Here is a 26,261-nt window from a genome sequence, read left to right on the forward strand (position 1 = left end):
ACAGGGAATTTTGAGACTTTATTCTGAGAATGTAAAAAGACGATCAGACATAGATAAGCTGTATCTGCTGATGTAACATACCGGACAACCAACACAGCATCGAAGGAACTGTAGCACTTTAGCAGAAAGAGGGGCAGATCCTGTGGTGATCAGTTTTACTCTACCACCGAGTCCTTCTTGGATCTTTTTAAACACCAGTTTGTCCCACATACTGTCTTTTCGTATAATACTCCTGAAATTAAACATTTTCATCAAATCAATCCTCACTTATAGATTATAAGATATATTCCTCTTAAAACTAACAAATTCATTTCCTTCAGAAAGCATGGTTTATGTTAACCAAGTAAAAAGAGACAGTTGTGTTCTCAAAACCCAAACTTTTTTACACAAAAAAAAATTTCATCAAAATTCAATTTCTCTACTCTTTCTTAATTTGAGTGATACACCCAGTATACCAAATTTGGTTGCTTTGGTGCTGCTGTCAAACTGAATAAAACACCAATTCTTTGAGCTGACAGAAAAGAAGCACTGCTGCCATTCCCACAGACAAAACAGTATTTATCTGACAATAAACCAATGTCTGGTTATAAGTCTACTTACATCTACATGCTATATAGCTGACCTGTAATCAGGCTACATTATTACTTTGATCAAGAGTTGATATGTTAACATTAGGGGCTATATACAGGATATTTGTACTTATATTACTTGTAACAATGATTTATTATTAAATGTTAATATGAAATACCGTTTAAGTTCCGATTCTTTACTGCTCATTGCCATCTTGAACATAAACTCTTTTACTACACTTGCTTTAGTTCCAGCCACTACCTACAACATTAAAAAGAAAATCACGTTTCAATATAAACACAATAAGTAGTTTTGCATAAGACATTCCTTACATGACATCCATTTTCATCTTTCAAGACATTAAGACATATATGAAAATTTATTTCATCTTAACATTTTTTGAAACTGAATCTGTTGAGACAGGTGTGACTAGCTACTTTATCATGTAAACTGTTGAGACAGGTGTGACTAGCTATTTTATCATGTAATCTGTTGAGACAGATGTGACTTGCTACTTTATCATGTAATCTGTTGGGACAGGTGTGACTTGCTACTTTATCATGTAATCTGTTGAGACAGATGTGACTATCTACTTTATCATGTAATATGTTTAGACAGGTGTGACTAGCTACTTTATCATGTAATATGTTTAGACAGGTGTGACTAGCTACTTTATCATGTAAACTGTTGAGACAGGTGTGACTAGCTATTTTATCATGTAATCTGTTGAGACAGATGTGACTTGCTACTTTATCATGTGATCTGTTGGGACAGGTGTGACTAGCTACTTTATCATAGAATCTGTTGAGACAGGTGTGACTAGCTAATTTATCATGTAATCTGTTGAGACAGATGTGACTATCTACTTTATCATGTAATATGTTTAGACAGGTGTGACTAGCTACTTTATCATGTAATATGTTTAGACAGGTGTGACTAGCTACTTTATCATGTAATCTGTTGAGACAGGTGTGACTAGCTACTTTATCATGTAATCTGTTGAGACAGGTGTGACAGTGTAGAACCTTTTAAGACAAAAGTGAAGTGATGGCTTACCTTATCATAAAATCTGTTGAGTAGTCGAGGTACAGAAGGAAACAAAGTTGGTTTTAATTCTTTGATGTCATCCATCAACAAACGTACATCTCCTTGGAAAAACCCTATTTTAGCACCACACAAGAGAAGATAGCACTGTAAAGTGAAAGAATAAATATATGGTAATTCAATTCATTACATAATAAGTCAATGTGCTGCATAGTGTGTCAATGTGTCTAAAATTATGACAATGTGTTACATAACGTGTCAACTTGTTACATCATATGATAATGTGTTACATAGTATGACAATGTGCTACATAGTATGACAATGTGTGTTATGTCATGTGTCAACCTCTAGTAATGTGTTACCTCTAATAATCTCTCATAAGAGTGAGCTAATGGCAGGTAGGATATCAACACATCATCAGGTGTAATCGTTATTCCAGCTGGATCCTGCAACATAAACATGACCAATAGTTAAAAAATTACCACAATAGCTTTCTAGTATAAACAACAATGCACTGCATGTGAACCCAAGCCCCAAGTTATAAGTTCTAGTGACTAGTAATGTAGAGATAGAGCAAGGGCAAATGTTTTATTTGATGTATGTCAAACCTAAAAATATATGTCAAAGTGACCTACTTCTGATACATGACAACACCTCACCTTGGTGAACCATGCCCCAAGTATGAAGTTCAATTGGCAATTAGAGTAAGAAATACAGCTCCGACAATTTTCCTTCTTTGACTAAATTCAAGGTCAAAGTGGAGGTCAGGAGTGGCTTACTTTTGATACATGACACTCAGCCTGACCTAGGTGAACCAATACCAAAAGTAGGAAGCTCATGGAACAAGCAATGTAGGAGGTAGCTTCAAGTAAGTCAAAGGTCAAAGTGTAGGTCAGAGTGACCAATATTTGGTACATGGTAACTGTCATTGCAACAATAATCTTATTAGTTTTCCTTTTTACAACCTGTTAATTACTGGTCACACCCTCATGAATATGAACAATGATGAAGTATCTGTCCAACTAAACCCTACCAAAGATAGGCAACAATAATCTGGTTTGTTTTCCTTTCTACAATCTGTTAAAAACAATGCCAAATGTTATTTTCAATTGCTTTATATCTACTATTGTGAATTAATCTTTAACATTAATTTGAACAGTTATAAAATTTTCAAAAAAAATCATTTTTATTGATGTGATTCTTGGCTAATACTTTGAACCATAACAAGTAATTCAAATCAAAGATATTGATGCTGTTTTGTGTTGTTGGTAGGGGCAGAGGGGAGGGGTGTGAACAACAGAAAATCACATCTGTGATCAATAAATGAACTTTACATTCAATTTATTCTTTATGGTGACAGAATGTGAGGATGAATAGCAGCCCTTACCAACTGTTTATTTGTAGCAGCCACCGTAGCAAGTGTTCCTTTGTGAGTCAGCATGGCACCTTTTGGAAGACCTGAAAAAAAAACAGCACATAATCTTAAGGAAACATTTTTTCTTACTTCAGATAAAAAAATATTGTTTTATGTGACAAATGGAAAAACAGTGAGGTAAAACATTCCTGCAGTATCAGTCTGAGCTTTAAAGACCTTTTATTATTATAAAACCCACACTAAATCATAGGTTATTATCTCCTTACACAGCCTACAGTTCCCATCATCATTATCACAATGGCTTCATCAATAAATTCACCTGGATAGTCGATAACAACTGAAAATTTATCAGGATCTATGTAGTCATATTGACGTAAACCATTAATTAGAATAACTGTTATCTTTCTATGTGTTGTTTATAGCACAATTCAAACTGTTTAAACCTTGGAATACCTACACATACATTGTCATAAAACTTTCCTGTCACAAAAATTCCATCTATCTTGTACTCCTCATTTCAACACTCTACATGACTAGGTTTTAGGAATAAATATATTAATATTTACTGAAGTTCTTCAAACTATTGTCAGTTCTTGAAATCCATCTAAATGACTTTCATGTTTTTCATTTAAACACAGGACCAAAGTAATCCAAATTTCAAATTTTGTTGTGATGATAGTTGAAAACCTGAAGATTTGATCATATAATACATTTTGTTGTAATTATAATAGTACTAACTCTTTCTAAGAAGCTGAAGTTAACACAACACTTAGTGTTGATTAATATGACAACATCCCAAAACATGAAAAAAAAAACAAAAAAAAAACTGAATAATGGGAAAACCTTGCTTTATAAGGTGAACTATTTACTAAAGCACACTGAAAAGTTCAGGTCAATTTGAATATGACTGGAGTTGAGTAGTGCATCCTAAGATTTAACTTTATCTAGAACTCGGATTTTCTAAATCCATTTCTAGAATACACACTAAACATGGAAGAAATTATTATTTTTAAGGAAATTATATGTTTATCTTGAAAATTTCATAGTAAAGATGTACCTGTTGTTCCACTTGTGTAACAAAGGACACACACATCATCAGACTTTGCTGGCTGAAAAAGATTATAACCACAGCATCAGAAACATTATCAGTGGTTTGACAAATGGAGAAAAAAAATTCAGAATTATCACTCTATTCAATGAACGCAATAAAGGTATGTTAAAGAAGAAATTCTATTATATTTTGTTCAATAAATGAAATTTTAGAAATTTTTCATATATAAGAGAGTAATTACCATGAGTTCCACAGGGTTTTGTTCTCCAAGTTTCTGCAAAAACAAAAATAACATTGTAAACCAATTGGTCATTAAAAACATTTATCTGTACCTATCCTGAAATAAGTCCACCTAACATACATAATTTGACTCGAAGTCAGGAAGTAGAGATTGTACAGAAGACACAAGTGAAAAAAATCTTTCAAAACAAATTTAGAATCAGATACAGTAGTGTTACATAATGAATCAAACTGCATCATACAGCTGTTTCGTCCTTATAGGACTTTGTCAGTGATGCTACCTCATACAGCTGTTTTGTCCTTATAGGACTTGTCAGAGACTCACATCATACAGCTGTTTGTCCTTATAGGACTTGTCAGTGATGCTACTTCATGCAGCTGTTTCGTCCTTATAGGACTTGTCAGTGATACTACATCACACAGCTGTTTGGTCCTTATAGGACTTGTCTGTGATGCTACATCATACAGTTGTTTTGTCCTTATAGGACTTGTCAATAATGCTACATCATACAGCTGTTTCATCCTTCTAAGACTCGTCAGTGATGCTACATCATATAGCTGTTTCATCCTTATAGGACTTGTCAAGTGATGCTACATCATACAGCTGTTTCATCCTTCTAGGACTTATCAGTGACGCTACATCATATAGCTGTTTCATCCTTCTAGGACTTGTCAAGTGATGCTACATCATACAGCTGTTTTATCCTTACAGGACTTGTCAAGTGACGCTACATCATACAGCTGTTTCATCCTTCTAGGACTCCTCAGTGATGCTATGGCCTAAATTTCAAAGCCTAGGAGGCGACTGAGGAAAATCCAAAGTGCCAAATCTGGATGGAGAGGTGCACTTGCTCCTGAATTCAACTAATTTCATTATTTTCCTAAATTTGATAATTTCAGAACAACTTTTAAGTTCTTACGCATATTCTAAACCATGCCACAATTCAAATACATTAAAAACATGGCATGAAGATTATTCCTAGATATGGGCTATTTGTTGATACAAATGCTGCATATTCTATCTGATCAGGTTATGGCTAACAGATAAAAAAATCAGCCCTATTTGATATCTATATTGTACCTAAGACCCTGTTTCGAGCACTTGTGCCATTTCACTTTGATTGTTGTGCATGTAATGTATTTCATTTAGCACTAATCTACCTCTGCAAAATAGGTATGAAATGCTGATATACCCAAGGTACAAGTCTACACCATGTGATGACATTCACAGCATTTAAAATGCAGTGGTCGTTTTTTCTGTGTCACAGGTAAAATTTATTTTGACATCTATTGTATTCAGGCAGTTTAACGCATTAACGTCTTACTATAAGGGAAATTCTTTACACTCCTTTAAACAAAAAAAAAATTGTTTGCTACAATAATGTCAATATCTAGAACAGCACACATTATCACCATTTTCTACATAAAATGACTTGAAAAAGACTAATCAGCTTGAATCTAGCAAAAGAAATATTAATAGACCTTAGTTATCAACTATGTAGACATTAAACAAGTGTATGTTATGTCCCTCCCACTGCCCCTACTTCCATTCTCTTTGTAACATCCAGGAAAGACCTACATCCTAACCAGACATGGCTGCATAAGGTGATATACTGTGACTAGATATCATTGCATCACTAAATGTAAACTAGACCAATGTCGAGGAAGGGCCACGCATAATACCTACCCCTTATGACTGAGTTTCTTAATATTAAGAAATATTGAAAAATGGTAATAGCAGTATGTAAATAATTGAAAATGGTATGAATTTCATGGCAAGAATTGAAAACAAAAACTGCAGGTACATATGTGAAGACATAGCAATTTTGGTTGTTTTAATGAGTGTTAGGTCAAATATATACATTTGTAATAGACAATGGTGAAAAATGGTTTGAAATGTGATTTTTGAGAATATCTGAATCATATAATGTTCCTGAATATGCTTTATACAAGAATATCAAAGTTATTGTAATTATTACCTAGTACATGAAATCTACAAATATTTGCTTGTGGTCACTGAAGTATGTCCACAACTGTGTCACTTGTGCATGCTGAAGGTCTCTTGTCCAGACATGATCAATATGGGAACCACTCTGGTGAGTTGGAGCAGTTGTAATTTGAGAGAAACCTGCTTTACGTAGAAAGTTAAACGTTGTGTTGGCGGATTTTCTCAGATCTACGTTGAAGTCCCCTCCTATGACAGAGGAAGATTGAGTCTTGTGCAAAAAGCAGTTGATGACAGCCTGGACTTCTAAGACTGTTGTCTTTGGGGGGCAATATAGAAGCAACACTGAACAACTAAATGCGCTGTTTCGTTTTGTCAATGTAACTGCTACAGCATCAATGGTAGGAGTATGGTCCATGTGAATCCTCTCCAAGTGAAAGTTTGTTGTTGCACATACAGCTGATCCACCACCATATCCAACCATTCTTCCAGTAGAGAGGACATTTGGGAATCCCATAATGTTTAGATGGTCATGTTCCTGCCAGGTTTCTGTTAATGCCAAAACATCTGATGTATTGATAAAAGGATCGTGCTGTACATCTTTTCTATGTGCTACTTCAAGATTGTTAGTGTTAAAGAAGCATATCCTTACTATTTCTGTTTGTGTAGTAGACAGTTTATCAGAAGCAAAGACTGCCATTTTGTTTCTCAGTCTTGCCATTTCTTCAGTAACAGCATCATCTGTCTTAATAGCATCTGCATTAAAGTCCAGAAGAAAGAGACCTTGTAGTGAAGTTATACGGCTGAAAGCAACATATGCTTGACCTTTGGTACGAAGCTTCCTAAATGATATAACAACCTTATCCAGAACAGAACGACAGGAAACTGTATGCAAGTGATTTCTGGAGATGATTCAGATCTTCCTGCGTGATCATTCCTTCAGAAGATATTCTCTGTAAAACATTCAGCCAATCAGATTGCAGCAGCCTCATTAAATATGCGCGGAATTCGGCAAACATCGAACTTGAGCGAGGGACTTATGTACCAAGTATCATAAGCAAATTTCATTGAAATCCCATCATTCCTTCTCAAGATATCGCGTGGAAAGCGAAACCGACAGACATGTAAAACATTCAGCCAATCAGATTGCAGCAGCCTCATTAAATATGCGCAGAATTTGGCGAACATCGAACTTGAGCAAGGGACTTATGTACCAAGTATCATAAGCATGTTTCATCGAAATCCCATCATTCCTTCTCAAGATATCGCGCAGAAAGCGAAACCGACAGACATGTAAAACATTCAGCCAATCAGATTGCAGCAGCCTCATTAAATATGCGCGGAATTTGGCGAACATCGAACTTGAGTGAGGGACTTATGTACCAAGTATCATAAGCAAGTTTCATCGAAATCTCATCATTCCTTCTCAAGATATCGTGCGGAAAGCGAAACGGACAGACAGACAGACGGACAAGGTGATTACTATAGGGCACCCGCATCGCGATGCGGGGCCCTAATAATGAGTTATATATAGTTCACTGATTTTAAACTATGTTTCCATATAATAAATGTTAATACTGAGATCACTCAAATGTTCATAAGGTAATCAAATTAATGGCTCTATATCACAAAGATCCACAGACTTAGCTTGAGGACTCTTACCACTGCACTGGGACCTGAATATAATCAGTAAATATGGTCATAAAAAGTCGTGACAGTTATATTTGATTTTAAAGCAAGGATTCTTTAAGCATGTTGGTAGAGTTAAGGTTGACTGTGTAAATATGTTAAACTGAAAATGTTCTAAATTATTTAATAACATCATTAAACAGTGACGTGGTATGAAAGTTAGAGTTTAGGGCTTTGTTTGGTTTCACAGTAAGTCCCATAACATCTATGGTTATTTAAAGATGACCTTCTGGTATATAACAGGTGAATGCATGTGCTGAATGTGGGAGGCCTTGGGAGACTGCAATTAACTTGTGAAAGCCTCCTTGTCATAGTGTGGAACTGAAGATGACTTTGACATGATACCACAATAAAGTATACTTTAGAAGGCACCCAGCAGAACACCCTACCTATTCACATCAAGAGGCCATGCATGAGACACTGTAAAGGGAGACATTAGGACAAAAATAGCTGTTTAGAAAAAAAAAGAAAAAAAAAAAGAGAATAAACTTGATCACCTCTGATGACTACATAATGGGGGTCATAAGGTAGTGTTTACGCCCAACATACAGGCAGGTTGCCTAGAAAATCCCTTGTCAACTGACTATTCATGTTACTGTTGTGTGGCAATGTCACTGTATAAGCCTGTCATATCAATGCAGTCTGAATGTCAATTATGGATGACAACACACCGACATAGACAAATGTGTTAAAGAAAATGTTTACCACTGACATTCGCATATATATATATATATATATATAGTTGAAAAAAATCAAATCAACATGACAAATGTATTCCGCTAACGTTTTCAGGCCTAACGGCTATCTTCAGGCGATACATTTATTATTGCATGTTGATTTGATTTTTTTCAACTATTTAATCGATACACAAAGCATCTTTAAGTTACATCTATATATATATATAAATATTGAAACATAAATTTTGATGATTGTTGTTCCTGTCATCCTTTCATACACTTACCTCAAGGTCAGAGAACATGATTAGTTCAACACCACATTGATGAGCTTTGGTGACATTTTCTGGGGTAGCAGGTTCTATTATTACTATATACTTCAGCTGAGGCGTCTCCTTAATTCGATCAAGTACATTCTGAACTTTCACATTTTTGTCACAACACACCAATTCAATGTCCGCTGTGAGGAAGAAATAGACACTTATCATAGTACTTGTCAATGAATATTGGTAACATTTAATGTAAATCATGTCAAACTATTATGTAAATAACACTTGGTATTTTTCATATCATTATACCAAATGTATTTTTTTTTTTTGTTTTTTTTAAATTTTTCTCCTTTTCTCCATCCTATCATTTCTGTCATATCAGCTATAATTACACAGGAACAAGTTAATGTGTACCAGGGTATATAAAGATTTCTAAAATTGTTATAACAACTTCTGATAGACAAGACAGGGGGATATCTTGTTTACTTAACTACTTAATTTGTTGAGTGTAGATGTATTTCAGACATGAACTCACCTTGGTTCATGATAAAGGAGCATGCGTCTGGCCCCAGTGTATCATACAATGGCACTAATACCATGGAGTACATATAACAACCCTGTTCCATGATGCCATACTGAAATTTACAATATCAGAACTTTATTTTCTATCACAGGATTTTACATACATTCTACTTTTTATGTCATTCAGAGTCAAAATTGTCCTTAAGTATATCAACTTGTACGATAAAAATTACAATGTGTGGGTTTTGTATTAAATTTTTTTTTATATGATATTTTTTTCTACCCTTTTTTTTTATTTCTGTCATTCATATTTTTAATTTGATAAAGCTCAAAACAAATGTGTGAAACTAGAGAGTTGGAACTACAAAACACTTCAGCCCTATTCTAAATTTAAATGATTGCCCCCTCTAAAATATCAGCTGTGTCAATATTAATGGTTTAAAAGTACAGAATACTAAAGATATCCTGACTTGTTGAAATCTTTCATGTTACACCAGATTTTCTGAATAAAGGATATAGATATTTAGATATTTCAAGTCAAAATACATTCATTATTTACAGAAATCATTTTAAGATAGGAATAAGGCATATCAACGGATATATGTTAGCACATATCAACCCAAGACATATCAATTTAAACTTTGGCAGAGATTCCACAAATCTGCCAATCCCTCTCCGGTAAAATGTTATCCTAACTGATACACATCTATTTGTGGAATATAAGGATACTTGTATATCATAAATCACCATTCAAAAGATAAATTTCCACTTGGTAAAGACAACACATAATAAAACTGAAACTTGAATAATGTGTTGTAAGTACAAACATATTAGAACTACAGGATTTACAATTTAGGTTTAGCCTCAACTACAGTTTTTATAATCTTTGTGTTTTGTCTCTATATTACCTAGTGTACAAAGTAATACTCTTAAGGAAGACATAATATATTACTTTATGAAGACAAGTTACAGTAAAACTCTGCTCACCAAAGTGTTCCTCGCACCAAGATATAATATGTTACCACTAGATACATAGACAGCATAGATTTTGACAATTCTAAATTTTGAATGCAATACAACACAACATAAAAGTGCTATTTGTTCCTGCATAGTTATATTCATCTAGTATGTTGTTAACTTGTTCATAATAAAAAATTATCATTTGTGGAATATAAAAGCTATAGTAAAGACAATTCAGTATACCTACCTCTACTCTGTTTTGGGAGTAGATTCCGACAAATGTCCTGTTGGATGCTTTCAGTCCTTTACTTAACATTCCAGCTCCGACATTAGCTGCCTTTACCAAAACCTTGTTAAAATAAAACAATGACAAGAAATAAATCCCCAAACTCATAGACACATTCAATACGACACCGGACACCTATTTTGATCAGAATCGAGAGAGTAACACTGTAACATAGAACTTAAAAAACAATTATCATGATTAATAAGACATACAAAATATAGTAAAGTTACAGCAAATCATTGATGTACTGCTTTACCTTGAATTTTATTTTATCATTCACAAGATGACTTTGACATGTACAACTTTAAACTGTATATACCATTACCAACTTAACAACTGGCTGGGTACATCAGCATTTATTACATTTTGCACACTCAAGAAAAATAGATACAGGCCTGATTATTATCTAATAATGTTAAGGTCAGTTGATACTAGCAATATAACTCCTAACATAGATCAGATATATTGCCTACACTGCATTACTGTAGAAACAAAATTTTACACAGGTAAAATCCTGGCTAAGGGTTTGTAACACTGTGTAGAGCTCACTGAAAACACAAATTACTGTTATATTTAAGACTGATATCTAAATAATTGATAGTATTAGGTTGTAATGGCCATACAAGTAATTAAATACACACAGCCAGATGTCAGTCTTTGTGTTGTTGTAAATCATCAATCATAAAGGACATATTGTATAACAATGTTACATCAATGCGAAACAAATGAGCATTCAATTTGTTTATTTTCTTTTCTAATGTACAAATATATGTTTTCTATCTGAACTTTATAGCCAATATCCTATTTTCATATACAAATTTGTTAACAGTTTCTCTACTAGCACACTGACATCAAATTATTTTATTAAAACTATATCTACTCAACATCCCTCATCAAAGTAATTTAAATATTTGAGATCCAGTACACTCACTACAAATTACAAATTATCCTGTTAAAAATTCTGCATTATCCTGGAAAATTTTTATATTGTAATGTTATTGTATAGAAACAAGGAAGTACTTAAATACACTTCTCTGATGACACAGGAAATAAACACTAATAATCATAAGTAGTAGATAATAAAATTTCAGTAATATTATTGACACATGTGGTAAAGCTAATATCAATGTCACCATTTAATATTTGTTTGTCATTTTAAGTCAATGTTACCTTTACCTATTTACCAATGTAAACCATTTTTTCATCATCATAAACTCTATGTAACTTCCATTCACCAATTACTGCTTGATCTATTCCTTATAATCTCAATTCATGACCGACCTACTTTTCTCTCACCAATTCCACCAATCTTTCCATTCATGACAGCCCTACTTTTCTCTCACCAATTCCACCTATACTTCCATTCATGACAGCCCTACTTTTCTCTCACCAATTCACCTATACTTCCATTCATGACAGCCCTACTATTCTCTCACCAATTCCACCTATATTTCCATTCATGACAGCCCTACTTTTCTCTCACCAATGCCACCAATCTTTCCATTCATGACAGCCCTACTTTTCTCTCACCAATTCCACCAATCTTTCCATTCATGACAGCCCTGCTTTTCTCTCACCAATTCCACCTATACTTCCATTCATGACAGCCCTACTTTTCTCTCACCAATTCCACCAATCTTTCCATTCATGACAGCCCTACTTTTCTCTCACCAATTCCACCAATCTTTCCATTCATGACAGCCCTGCTTTTCTCTCACCAATTCTACCTATACTTCCATTCATGACAGCCCTACTTTTCTCTCACCAATTCCACCAATCTTTCCATTCATGACAGCCCTACTTTTCTCTCACCAATTCCACCAATCTTTCCATTCATGACAGCCTTACTTTTCTCTCACCAATTCCACCAATCTTTCCATTCATGACAGCCCTACTTTTCTCTCACCAATTCCACCAATCTTTCCATTCATGACAGCCCTACTTTTCTCTCACCAATTCCACCTATACTTCCATTCATGACAGCCCTACTTTTCTCTCACCAATTCCACCTATACTTCCATTCATGACTGACCTACTTTTCTCTCACCAATTCCACCAATCTTTCCATTCATGACAGCCCTACTTTTCTCTCACCAATTCCACCTATACTTCCATTCATGACAGCCCTACTTTTCTCTCACCAATTCCACCAATCTTTCCATTCATGACAGCCCTACTTTTCTCTCACCAATTCCACCAATCTTTCCATTCATGACAGCCCTACTTTTCTCTCACCAATTCCACCAATCTTTCCATTCATGACAGCCCTACTTTTCTCTCACCAATTCCACCTATACTTCCATTCATGACAGCCCTACTTTTCTCTCACCAATTCCACCTATACTTCCATTCATGACAGCCCTACTTTTCTCTCACCAATTCCACCAATCTTTCCATTCATGACAGCCCTACTTTTCTCTCACCAATTCCACCTATACTTCCATTCATGACAGCCCTACTTTTCTCTCACCAATTCCACCTATACTTCCATTCATGACAGCCCTACTTTTCTCTCACCAATTCCACCTATACTTCCATTCATGACAGCCCTACTTTTCTCTCACCAATTCCACCAATCTTTCCATTCATGACAGCCCTACTTTTCTCTCACCAATTCCACCAATCTTTCCATTCATGACAGCCCTACTTTTCTCTCACCAATTCCACCTATACTTCCATTCATGACAGCCCTACTTTTCTCTCACCAATTCCACCTATACTTCCATTCATGACTGACCTACTTTTCTCTCACCAATTCCACCAATTTTTCCATTCATGACTGACCTACTTTTCTCTCACCAATTCCACCAATCTTTCCATTCATGACCGACCTACTTTTCTCTCACCAATTCCACCAATCTTTCCGTTCATGACCGACCTACTTTTCTCTCACCAATTCCACCAATCTTTCCATTCATGACCGACCTACTTTTCTCTCACCAATTCCACCAATCTTTCCATTCATGACCGACCTACTTTTCTCTCACCAATTCCACTAATCCTTTCGTTCATTCGAACACTGATTCTATCTCTTTATTCATCAACAAAACATATACTCTGTCTATCTATCTCTCTGTTCTGAAACAAAACATATACTCTCTGTTCTGAAACAAAACATATACTCTGTCTATCTATCTCTCTGTTCTGAAACAAAACATATACTCTGTCTATCTATCTCTCTGTTCTGAAACAAAACATATACTCTGTCTATCTATCTCTCTGTTCTGAAACAAAACATATACTCTGTCTATCTATCTCTCTGAAACAAAACATCTATCTCTCTGTTCTGAAACAAAACATATACTCTCTGTCTATCTATCTCTCTGTTCTGAAACAAAACATATACTCTCTGTCTATCTATCTCTCTGTTCTGAAACAAAACATATACTCTGTCTATCTATCTCTCTGTTCTGAAACAAAACATATACTCTCTGTCTATCTATCTCTCTGTTCTGAAACAAAACATATACTCTGTCTATCTATCTCTCTGTTCTGAAACAAAACATATACTCTATCTATCTATCTCTCTGTTCTGAAACAAAACATATATCTCTCTGTCATATATCTATCTCTCTGTTCTGAAACAAAACATATACTCTCTGTCTATCTATCTCTCTGTTCTGAAACAAAACATATACTCTGTCTATCTATCTCTTTGTTCTGAAACAAAACATATACTCTATCTATCTATCTCTCTGTTCTGAAACAAAACATATACTCTGTCTATCTATCTCTCTGTTCTGAAACAAAACATATACTCTACATCAGAAGTCCTATCCATCGCTTTATTTGCTAACAAAAGACTTACTCTCCCTGTGGTATGCTTTCCACCTTTATTCTCCAATAATACACATACTCTCCTTCATTACCTCCCTACACTCCTTTACACACCAGCATAACCAACATAAACCTATTTACTCCTGCTTCACACATATAATGTATAATTCCTTCTCATCCTGGAGTTTCCTGATTAAATCTGAAGTCTGTACTAATTAGGAATTTCCTATAAACAGGTTTACTCCTGATAACAGACATGTAAAACACAAGCTATGCTTGTTAAACTTATCAGCAATTGCTTTTTTTTGGTTTTTAATAACTGGTGAAGGGAGTGACTAGAAATTAAACAAAAGTAAACCTGTCACATCTCACTTTTATGTCAGCTAAATGAAACTTGATAAGGATTCATGCTAGGTTTCTGTTCCACATAAGTATGACATCATTCAGAGGTTGAGTAGATGATGCTGATGACAAGATAACCTATTAAGTGAAATTGGTAAAGATACATTATAAGAATTTTATTTCCTTATACGACCCATTACCCAGTATTCAATATAGTTGATTTGACACCATTAATAATGAGCACTTACATCATTGTAAGAGAGCCATTGGTATGGTTCCTTTGGGCTAGGCTTCCAGCCATAACAAGGACCATTATCTGTAAAGAAAAAACAACACATTTAAGCTATTACATCAAATTTCTGAATGTCTGATGTCAGCAACAGGCTACCAATTTCCCTGTGTAGGTATAGAGTTATCACTGAAATTAAATCTGTTCTCTGTTTCTAGAATCAAATATGGATTTCCATATGTGGATACAGTGTAAACTGCTTCCAGGGACAGTATCATATATAATTACATTAATGTATTGAAGCCAGCATGATCAACTACAGGTTCATACATATTTCATAGTTCTGTATTTGGGATTTATGACAAGACCAGTATCAGTCAAATGAAGGTTGATAGGCGAGACTAAATGATATGCAGGAATAGCCAGACACCACAGTGATCTATCACCAGCGCTACTTTCCTTTACGCTATATTTAGCACAATGGTGGCACCAAAATAACTCTGGCAGTAAGGTATGGGATGCTCAACACTGGAGATCTGAGGTGTTTGGTTCGATCCCCACCCACAGCAGGTTTGTGTTTCTAAGGAAACTTGAGATCATAGAATGCCTTACAGTATTGAAGTTGCATCATTGGGCAAAACACTTCATCACAACTGCTTTTTGAATAGCATGCAGCAGCTAGGTTTCCTGTGTGTTTTTCCTGACATGGCAATATACCCAGCAATCTATGGGATACTTACTCCTCATACTATGAATGACAGACTTAGTTTCAGAGACTTTTTCCTTAACTAAGGTGACTAAAGATGACTTACTTGATACTCTGGCACCCCTTTTGAATGCCTCGTAGAGTGTTGTGACACCATCAGCTACCTCAGTAATAAGTTGTCCATCTGTACACAAATTTGATATCCTGGCTCTGTCTTTTCCCTGTATCAAAGAACAGAAATCAGTTAAGTCATCAATTCTCTATTTCATTGAAGGATTGTAACTGGTCCAGCAGTACTTTATTGCCATAGAATAAAAGTTATATAAACAAATCAAAAGATCAAAAATCTGAATATGGTGAACACGTAGTTTTGCCATCCTCTTGTTAAATAATATCTGGCCATGACCTTCAAAATCAAGGGTGACAGTGTCATCAAGAAGACCTTCAGAATGTAATCAATTCTACAGTATAGTAATCACACCTGTTAGCATTCATATGATGTTTTTTGTTATGTTTCAACATCATTTTAACTATATCAGATCCAAAAACTGAATTTGAAATATTAAATACTGATATAAAGCAAAGAAATTTTCACTGATTCTGGCATTTTACATGATCTGAGCAGCAGATGGCCAACATATCGGGTTGATCTAATGAAATCGGGTGAGTTGGCGATACTGCATATTGATCTGAAAAAGTTTCAATTAAAATATCAGTACATTTTCCAAATTTTCAATCTGTTAAGGATGTATTAAGTTATGTTTGACCATAATTTAACATAGATATTTGTATTTTGGAATACTTTGCTACTGATAGTTTTACTTTTTGACTGAGCTGGAGCACTTGATATGACATTCCGTAGGTTTTTTTCAAGTGGAATATATTCCATGATAATTTTACAACTGATATAAAACTCACTATCTACACTGTCGAATCCCATTATCAAACTGATGTAAATTTTCATACTGTTTTGTAGCATTTGGTATGTTTAATTATAGGTTCATGATTTAATAAACACGTATTGGCATAAAGTGTTTCCTTCCTAGAAAGTTCCTATTATATGTACCTTAGTGAAGAAGTGATGACAAACCTTTCAAGTAAGGGGACACATTTTGAGCTGATATTGTTTCATACTTACACCAAATTCCCAAAATTAGCAATTTACTCATGAAAATTTCCTTCCAAATTCACTAATTTTCTTCCCACAATGAAGCAAAACTGCCCCATTAAAAACCAGTTAAAAAACACCCTTTTTTATTTTGAACTTTCATGGTGTTCATTTTATTCCATCTCTGAAAATAGCAATATGACCATTTACATCTAACCTCATAGAATGATGACCCTTGGCTCTTCCATCCCAGATAACACAATGTTCATGTTAATAGATCATATGTTGTGCCTTTCTCTTTCAAGAAATACCATCTTATCTGAAGCTACTATTGATTGATACAGCCTAAGTTCCCAAATGAATTGTCTTCATTCTGGAGCCAAGGGAAAGACTAACTGCGACTCGTGGAAAACAGTACATGAAACATAACCATCATTTACTATTGGTATGATCACTTATACACTTAAACTATTGATCAGTTTTACATCCTAGACACCATCAGTCTCTATCCAAGTACATAGGTATTGATTCGCTTGTGGTGTGATAAACTTTCGACTCTGCATTCATCTCAAAACAAACTGGCACAAACACCACAAAAACCTATTAATAAATAAACAACTGAGTTAGTTACCCCTAACAGATTGGTAGGGTACCTTAACACAATGTTATTGATTCATTCCTTTGTCATTTTCTTCATCTGAGAATCTATAATTTACACTCTCATGAATACAGATGATTTCTTTAAAACACTTCATGACATTGAAATTCACCAACAGTGAATATACTGTAGAAAAATAAACTCATTATTACTGACTATCATGCAGTACAGTCTCTGTCTTCTGTGTTAAATGTTCATAACAAAACAATGGATACCTATGCATACACATATAGGGTCAACATCAGTAATGAACTATTTTATTCCGACAAACCACACAGTGATATAGCATGCCCCCCTTTATTTCTTTATGTATTAGGATATCAAATCACAGACCTGATGGTGAATGTGTTATGTTTAAATTTTAGAGTTGTCTCTTTGTTATGTGTGTTATATTGATATGACTAACTATGGTAGTTTAAAGGTATGTGTAAGGTAAATTATATGATTATTATTAACGACAGGAACAAACTGTATAACTTGCCTGATCCTGTTGAAGACATATCCATCATTGACACTGCCTAAGGGTTATTCAGTGACTAATTCAGTGTTGTATAGATCATCATCAAGATCAGTGCTGATAAACATCCAATATCACTCAAGTGTGATATTATACATATGGAAAATTCAACCTTTCATAACGAGATCTTTCTGGCTTTATTACTTGAGGTAGGAAAATTTGTCCCGTTAAGGCTAAGGCTGGAATACTTGATAGCTGTGGATGGGTCTTGTATTGCAAGAGAAATTTGTATACATGGATAAATGATAAAAAGGCATAAATTTAATACCCCCATATTAATGTGACAAGGTTATAAAAAGTTTATTTTCAATTGACAATGAGATATAGCCAAGGTGTAGTTATTGTATAGTAGAAGAACAACTAGAAAGGTTTCTATAAATAAGTCAATGTTTTTAAGCTAAGGAAAGACAGGTGCAGATCCTAATAGACCCTTGGGAACCATCTTTGATGATATGTTGCAAAACTGTGTGAGATTGGACTTTGGACTTTTGTTTACCTGAGAAAAGTAAAATTCTTTTATGGCAATAGTGTTTCATACATATGTATAAACAACCTGATGAGATCCATAATAAAGCTAACATCACAGAGATCGGCCAACTTTACATCCACATTACAAAATCCATATTTCTGAAACCCAAGTCCAAGTTTCCAACAGCAGGAGACTTTGGAGTAGACTGTTATAGAGAGGTTATTAGTGAATGACTAGGCTATATGTTTAGTCATTTGATCGTCCATAAATAGATAGTCTCTGGGTTTTGCACCAGAATTACACCAACATGGCATGCATCATTTAGATTGTTACGTCAATATATTGGCCCCAGAAAGAGTGGAACTAGGAGTGCATCAAGATATGTGGCCCCAGCAAGAAAGAAACTTGGAGATATATAGTCTTAATTTGTCTTTACATATCATTTCTTCTAGTAACAATCAAACTAACTAGTGTTTGGAAATCCTTTAGAGACAAAACAATTCAGCGAATTACATGCAATGCCCCACCAAATGTGAAATCGTATGTCAAGGATGCACTGAAAGTGAATCTATGCCCCAAGTGAGAAGTTCAAGTGACTTGTATGGTAGGAGACAGAGTCCAGACAACCTTTGTCTTTGATGTACCCATAGGTCAAGGTCAAAATAAAGGTCAAAGTGACCAACTTTTGATACATGACACACCACCTCACCAAGATAAATCCAAAGTAGTTTACAATATCCAGTAACTCTTATGAAGTTTATGAAACACCTAGTTTAAATATGTCATTACTGTCAATTAATTTAAAGTTTTTATATATGCAGTAATTGTCACACCATAGTATATAGAGACATTCTCAGCTTAAACATCTAAAAAACCCAATCAATAGTTATTAAACATATCTAGCATTTTAATAAGGTTACATAATGTAATTGTAAGTGGGACATACAGATTAATGTGCACTAGTATATGACATATATCTGATATAATTATATATCTAGTATATTATTACTCAATGATATGTATAATTCATAATTTGTGCCAGCTTGTTATCTAATTTACACCAGAAAATTTGTTGAAATTAAAAGGAGAGTCCTATTCCTAATGTCAGCCTTCAACAGTTCATATCATGATTTTTACATTTCAAATTGGAAATTTGATAGAAATGTTATTGTCAAACCTCAACATAAACATCAATATTAAATAGCTGATCATAAACTTTACAGAAAAGTCCCAACAATTTACCACTTTGACAAGAAAATATAACAACTTATTACTCTGACAGTAACAGTAACAAATTATTACTCTGACAGTAACAGTAACAAATTATTACTCTGACAGTAACAGTAACAAATTATTACTCTGACAGTAACAGTAACAAATTATTACTCTGACAGTAACAGTAACAAATTATTACTCCAGAATGGTAACAAATTATTACACTGTCCAGAACAGTAGTAACTTATTACTCTGACCAAAATAGTAACAATGACAGATTTCTCATTTTTGACAGCTAACATTTTCTTACGGTCTATCATTCTGAAGTTGAAAATACTATATGAACGAAAGCGTTTTAAAACCATAAAACATAATAAAAGGCCTATACATTGCCAAAACTTTGAGAAAGACCCATCAAGTTATTTCTCAAAAATATCAATTCTAGAAACATTTGCTGTTGTCTTATCTGTCTCAATATTAAACATTTATGTTTGACTTGAAATATAGTTTCAAAAATTCACAAGTTGACCTCACATCAAATTCAAATGATGGATTCCCCTAAAACTAGGTTATATCAATATTTAACAATATGAAAATCAGGTGGTTGTTGTGAGGACATCTTCTGATCAATTTCAAATTCTACATTAGAGAACAGGTATGAACAAGGATTGCTGGAGATTAAACGTAAGAAATTAGTGCAAGTATGGGATATCAAAGCACATGACATATGCTAATGTAGATGTTCACTCCCCTGCTGTGGAATCCTTGATTCTCACCTTAATTTGGTGGCAGGTGGTTAACATATCATTATTTGATTGATGTTTTCTATGTCTACTTTACATTAGACACCTATACATGTGTAAACCAGGTAATATATCAGTACAGCATGATGAAAACCGTTAAAGAAAGGACAAAATCTTGTAGTAAAACACCATTCTTTACACACAAAACAATAACATAATAAACAACAAACATTGTCCCTAAATACATACCTCAATTATTGTAGATTGTTTATCAAGATCCACCAAAAGTGGCATTGAGCTCGCACTTCCCATGGTTGTTAATGTCCACCCTAGTACACAGCCTTATACATTACTCTATCACAACATGGGTGAATTTACACAGGCACACACCTGACTGTGTATAGCCCACGTGCAGCCAACCAGTTCTGTTAACGCTGTATTTAAATAGGTTCAGTGAACACTGCTCATGTAAATAATGTTTTTCCCTCTCTATAGAGAGTTCCATTCATTATTTTGTGATCTTATTAAATTGTTGCTGAATCCTTGGTCTACAACAGTGGACAAGGTGTTGGCCTAAGGTCCATGTCTATGGTAGGAATATTCTTGATAAAACAGGAGGTAAAACAAGACGTACGTGTGCTGATCAGTGCTAACCAGCAATCAATATTGTAGAAATGATTCTAAGTAATGCTGACAGGCTCTATAAAATCACTTCCTTCCATGAAACAGGTTTTCTATACCAGGAAACACTCCCGTGTAGAGCTAGACTATGTATAAAACAGGAAATATAAGAAAAATCCCAAGTGATGCCTCATCAAAGCTGTCACATGGTTGATAGTACATAGTAAATATTTCATCATTGCCAGCTCATGTTATTGAGATGCTGGCCTATGATTGGTCCATAGGTGATCGGCTTGTGAATGAATGCACACCAGGATTGGTACAAACAGTCACAACACACACTAACCACATCACCCCACACCAAACCTCCATTCTCTATGGCACACGTAGCCACTAACACTACTACAGCTATTCCTGGCTATTGTATATCCCATTGTACAATCTTTCTCATTTAGTGTTACTTATGAGTCTACAGATATATTTAGATGTTAGACATGTTTCTTATTACGTTATTTCTTGCTGCCTGGGAATTTTTCACACAATTTTTCTCATCAACATCTTTAATTATTGACAGTCGGCTAAATAAGATCATAATTGTGTTTCCTGTTCTTCAAGGATTTTGTGTACAGGAACATTGAGATTGTGAAGGCATTATATTTCCTTCACAGCATTTTATCATTTCATCATACACAGCATCATGTGATTACATTTTGTGAAATGAAAGTAAAACAAGAGATCTAAACGATCTTGAAGCCCGCCCTGGGAAAGTTTTCATTGATCTATATTTCCTTTCTTTCCCTTTATTTCCTAATCATTTGATGACGAGGGAATCCTACATATGAAAAACAAGAAAGATCTGACAAGAAATAGCAATAACAAACTTCAACTACCTTAATCTAAGATGATCTCTGGTCAGTCATTTTGTTTTTACCGAAAAGACACAAAACTGAATGGGCACAACTTGATACCATGGGGAACACACACATCAAATTTGAGAAATATCCCTCCTGTACTTTTCAAGATATTGTGATAACAAACTTCATCTGTCAAAATTTAAAATGGCAAATTTGTTTCACTGATCAATCTCAACATGAAATGGGCAGTATCAGGAACTACTGTGAACTACAACACAAGTTTGAAAAATACTCCTCAAACCCTCTAGTTGACAACTATAGCAATAGTCTGTTCAATTATCGATTGTTAACAATAGATTTTTAAGTAAACAAAAAATGCTACTTGAAAGCAACATTTTCATTGAGCTATTACCAAATGGCTGCTAGCCTTTATTTATTTATACAAGCCTCTTTGTGACCTCGATCATGGAAGTACTAAATTCGAAAACGGCACAATTATTTACTTTGAATGAAACAGAGTAGTAAGCACACAAGTTGTAATATCTATGAGAGTTTACATCGTAAGTAAGTGTTATAATTTTCATTATATCCAATAGGATCTAATTAAGTCTACAAAGTATAGAAAGAGGAGAAGTAACTTTAAATCAGGTCCATGATTTATATTCATTCCTGAAATGATCAAATTTGATAACATTGCAGAAGGTAACAATTGTAAATCCCTTTTTCAGCTATGACATTTGTTAAATTGTGCATTCTGATACATTTAATTGTTAGTGACTTTTACTTCTGGTTAGAAAAACAAATGTTACAGGTAAAAAATCTATTGTGATAGTATTGCAAGTGTCACTTGACTATCACAATACTATCACATTAGTCATTTTACTATCACAATACTAAGGTGAAAGATTTTTTGGCCTCAATAATCGCCTCTATTGCTTATATAAGAGAAGTCACTTGAAGATTAAACACATCAAATCTCCATGACATTGAAAGTGGGTCAAGGTCATTCATTTGAACCAAACTGAAAGCCCATCAATCCAGAACTACCAAAGTAATGACATAGAATTGAATGAGTGTGAAATTCTGTTTTGGTAAAAGTGACCTCAATCTTTGATTAATCACAATGATATTAAAGTTCCAAATAGACATCTGAACTAAGTATCAGAGACAAGCAACAAGTATCCAGGTGAGAGGAGAAGGAACCAATCATCGGCCACTTAATAGTACAATCTTGTTGGCTCTACTACCCCATATTAAAAAAGAAACATAATACATCTGTTCATTCCGTGACATAGCATGGAGTATCCTTAGTATTATTAACAGAAGATTGAAGATACAAAATGTTCATGTAGCCTAGGTTCAAATATCTCTTTTGTGGTATTCACACCACCAGAATTTCAGGTATACTATATCAGGTTGTATACCAGAGCTTCAAGCTCTTGACACCTCACTTCTGCAACCTGTTCAGCAATGTGAGGGGATTATTCTAGGTTGTTGTTCAACTTCATGATTGCATATCGGCCGAAAACATGAATATTTTATCATTCCTCCTTGATAAAGGTGTAGTTTGATTCTTCTTTTCCATTCAATATTGATGACAACAATACACCGGTCGATAAAAGTCACACACACCATAAAATCATACTTGCATTTTATTTTTCAAAATACACATTGTGGTGGGCACTTCCATTTGTAGCCATGATTTTACAATTGATACTGAAAGACTGTTCTATCATTTTATATAAACACACTGATGCATTTTGAACACTTGTCATACCTGCACTGGTAGGTAGATTTAAAACATTTGAGATAATCATGAAACCATTGGTGAGGGACTAGACAAAGGTGAGCAATCACTGTAATGAATCAATACACAGAATGGTATACACAGACTCGGGCTAAGGCTGCATGTGTAACATATATGGCTCAGGTACAATGTATGTGTAACCGATCAATACACATATCCAATATGGCTCAGGTAATCTCATACAAGATCATTTACATAAAATTAATGAAGGTAAAAGTAGCTTAGTTAAATTAGCTAAAAAAACCTAGGCTTTAATATAGAAATCAAAGACATTCTTAAGTCATAACCTCATTTTCCATTACAGTTCTTGGTGACTTGATCTGACTTTTAGACCTCAATAACAATACAGCTGCTACTTTAACATACCATTCATGTATCACATGTCTGGAATTTCATGGTCTATTTGGCCTGTTTTATTTTCAGTAAACATAATTTAAAGTATGACCTCTATTCCTGACAATAAAATCAATGATATGGAACTTTTAACTTGATAAGTAGTCAAGCTGTTAAGTACAATATTTTCTGGGTCTTAAACCGCACCGGTATATAAGCCACAGAGCCAATTTTCAAGAATTTTTTTCAATTTGATCCACATATAGCCACACCAGAATATAAGTCACATCCTTTCTTACGATGCACTAACCATTATGTTAACCAAAGTTTGTTGATATAACAGACAACGAAAGGCAATTTATCAAGATTATTAGTGAAACATCAAATTTATGTTTGCAAATGAATTATACACGTAAAATAGTAATTATCAAACTCATTTGGCTTGGGAGCCATCAAAGATTGTCTATGCACAGATATAGGGCCTGATGTTATGTGTGGTTTACTTAACAATATTTCCATCAGTGTCTGTACTGTTAAATATTAGCAAATGCCCTTGCATGCTGACAGAATTATTATAGTCCCATATTATTTCTTGTAGAATACACATAAAAACTGCATCGGTATGCCCGACTGCATAGGAAAAAATCTGCAGCTTACAATATGGAAAATATGGTACTAGAGATAATCTCATTTGAAACCTCCGTATATTTCTTACTTAATTTGACCTTTATTAAAATCTAAAACTTACAATCATGATATCCAAATGACTTGGTTCATCACCTGGTCTCTTTACTGTTTTTTCAAAAAAATTTCGGATACATGTATCATTGCAGTGTGACCTGAGGTAAAATAATACATGCCAAACAAAAATAGGTGATGAAATGAAGAGAGTACTTTACTGGTATCATGGATGACAAATAATACATGCCAAACCAAACAAGAGTTCCTCGGAACTGTATGTGTCGCCTGCATAAAGTGTCATGGTCACCCAGAAATTGAACTGGATGTGCAACGATCAACCATAAAGCTGTAATACCAAATTTCATTTTTATAACTTGAAGCATAAAGGGAAAACTGTGCAAAGCAATATTTCTGATAAATTTTCCAAGTTCAAAGGGGCATAACTCAGCCAGGAAGGGTCACAGACAGCATATAGCAAATGTCATTTCAATAACTCAAAGCATAACCAAAGAAAGTCAAGAAAACAATATTCCCAGAGAATTTTCTAAGTTCAAAGGGGCATAACTCAGCCAAGAAGGGTCACAGACAGCCAGGAATCAAACTTTATCTGTACCCTTGCAACAAAAAGCCATATACCAAATTTCATTTTGATAACTCAAAGCAAAAGCCAAAAAAGTCAGGAAAACAATATTCCCAGGAAAGTTGAAAGGGGCTTAACTCTGCCAAAAAGGGTCACAGACAGCCAGGAATTGAACTTAATCTGTACCCTTGCAACAAGAAGCCATGTACCAACTTTCATTTCCATAACTCAAAGCGTAAGCCAAAAAAATCTGGAAAACAATATTCCCAGGAAATTTTCTAAGTTGAAAGGGGCATAACTCTGCCAAAAAGTGTCACAGACAGCTGGGAATCAAGCTTAATCTGTACCCTTGCAACAAAAAGCCATATGCCAAATTTCATTATGATAACTCGAAGCATTACCGAAAAAGTCTGGAAAACTTTCATACGGACGACGACGACGCCGACGCGTGATGAAGGATCCCAAAGTTTCCGCCAGCTCTGCAGGCGACACACTAAAAAATAAATGATGAGAAGAAAAGAGTACTTACTGGTACAATGGACGATTGCTTCTCCAGATCACACACCAGTGGAACAGAGGGTGGACTCCGTGTAAGGTAGTAGGCTGATGCTGTAGTGACTGCCCCTATGGCCACAGCACCGGCCCCCATTAGGCGCATGTATTCATCACCCATCCTTTTCTCTGGAGAATTACCACGTATCTGTAATTGTAAATATCAAGACACAGAGTTCAAATAAATGTGTATAAGGTGCTGCAATTCATAAAATTATACCCTGTAACCTGCCACCATTCAGTAAATCATACCAGACATGGTAGCAATCTTGAATGATTTAGAATCAAATTCCAGAAATGGCAAATTTTTTAGCCTTTTGCTTCTACTGTTTATTTTAATATTAAAAATACTTCAATCGGTTTTAGATCCTGATTCCATGGTAACAGAAAAAAGTATAGGAGATGAAGAAGTAGTCTGACACAAAATATTTTGTAAACACACAT

The 26,261-nt window shown here is 34.6% G+C and overlaps 1 protein-coding gene across 1 annotated transcript in view; it reads right to left on the reverse strand.

The window, feature by feature from the left end:
• The window catches only part of LOC132543844 (long-chain-fatty-acid--CoA ligase 1-like), a 47,857-nt gene that overhangs the window by 7,570 nt on the left and 14,026 nt on the right, over positions 1-26,261 (reverse strand). The window contains exons 2-14 of the mRNA XM_060207359.1: positions 25,795-25,965; positions 15,786-15,900; positions 14,993-15,060; positions 10,587-10,688; positions 9,393-9,492; positions 8,876-9,048; positions 4,282-4,314; positions 4,047-4,098; positions 3,002-3,072; positions 1,977-2,060; positions 1,627-1,761; positions 749-831; positions 82-232 (exon numbers count right to left, since the gene is read on the reverse strand). Coding sequence (XP_060063342.1) covers positions 82-232; positions 749-831; positions 1,627-1,761; positions 1,977-2,060; positions 3,002-3,072; positions 4,047-4,098; positions 4,282-4,314; positions 8,876-9,048; positions 9,393-9,492; positions 10,587-10,688; positions 14,993-15,060; positions 15,786-15,900; positions 25,795-25,938 — 1,311 coding nt within the window. The 5' untranslated portion in view covers positions 25,939-25,965. The remainder of the gene's footprint in view (positions 1-81; positions 233-748; positions 832-1,626; positions 1,762-1,976; positions 2,061-3,001; positions 3,073-4,046; positions 4,099-4,281; positions 4,315-8,875; positions 9,049-9,392; positions 9,493-10,586; positions 10,689-14,992; positions 15,061-15,785; positions 15,901-25,794; positions 25,966-26,261) is intronic.

The sequence above is a fragment of the Ylistrum balloti genome, unplaced genomic scaffold, assembly GCF_031769215.1.
Source record: "Ylistrum balloti isolate Yb309-2 unplaced genomic scaffold, AGI_CSIRO_Ybal_v1 Utg369772, whole genome shotgun sequence".
NCBI lineage: Eukaryota > Metazoa > Mollusca > Bivalvia > Pectinida > Pectinidae > Ylistrum > Ylistrum balloti.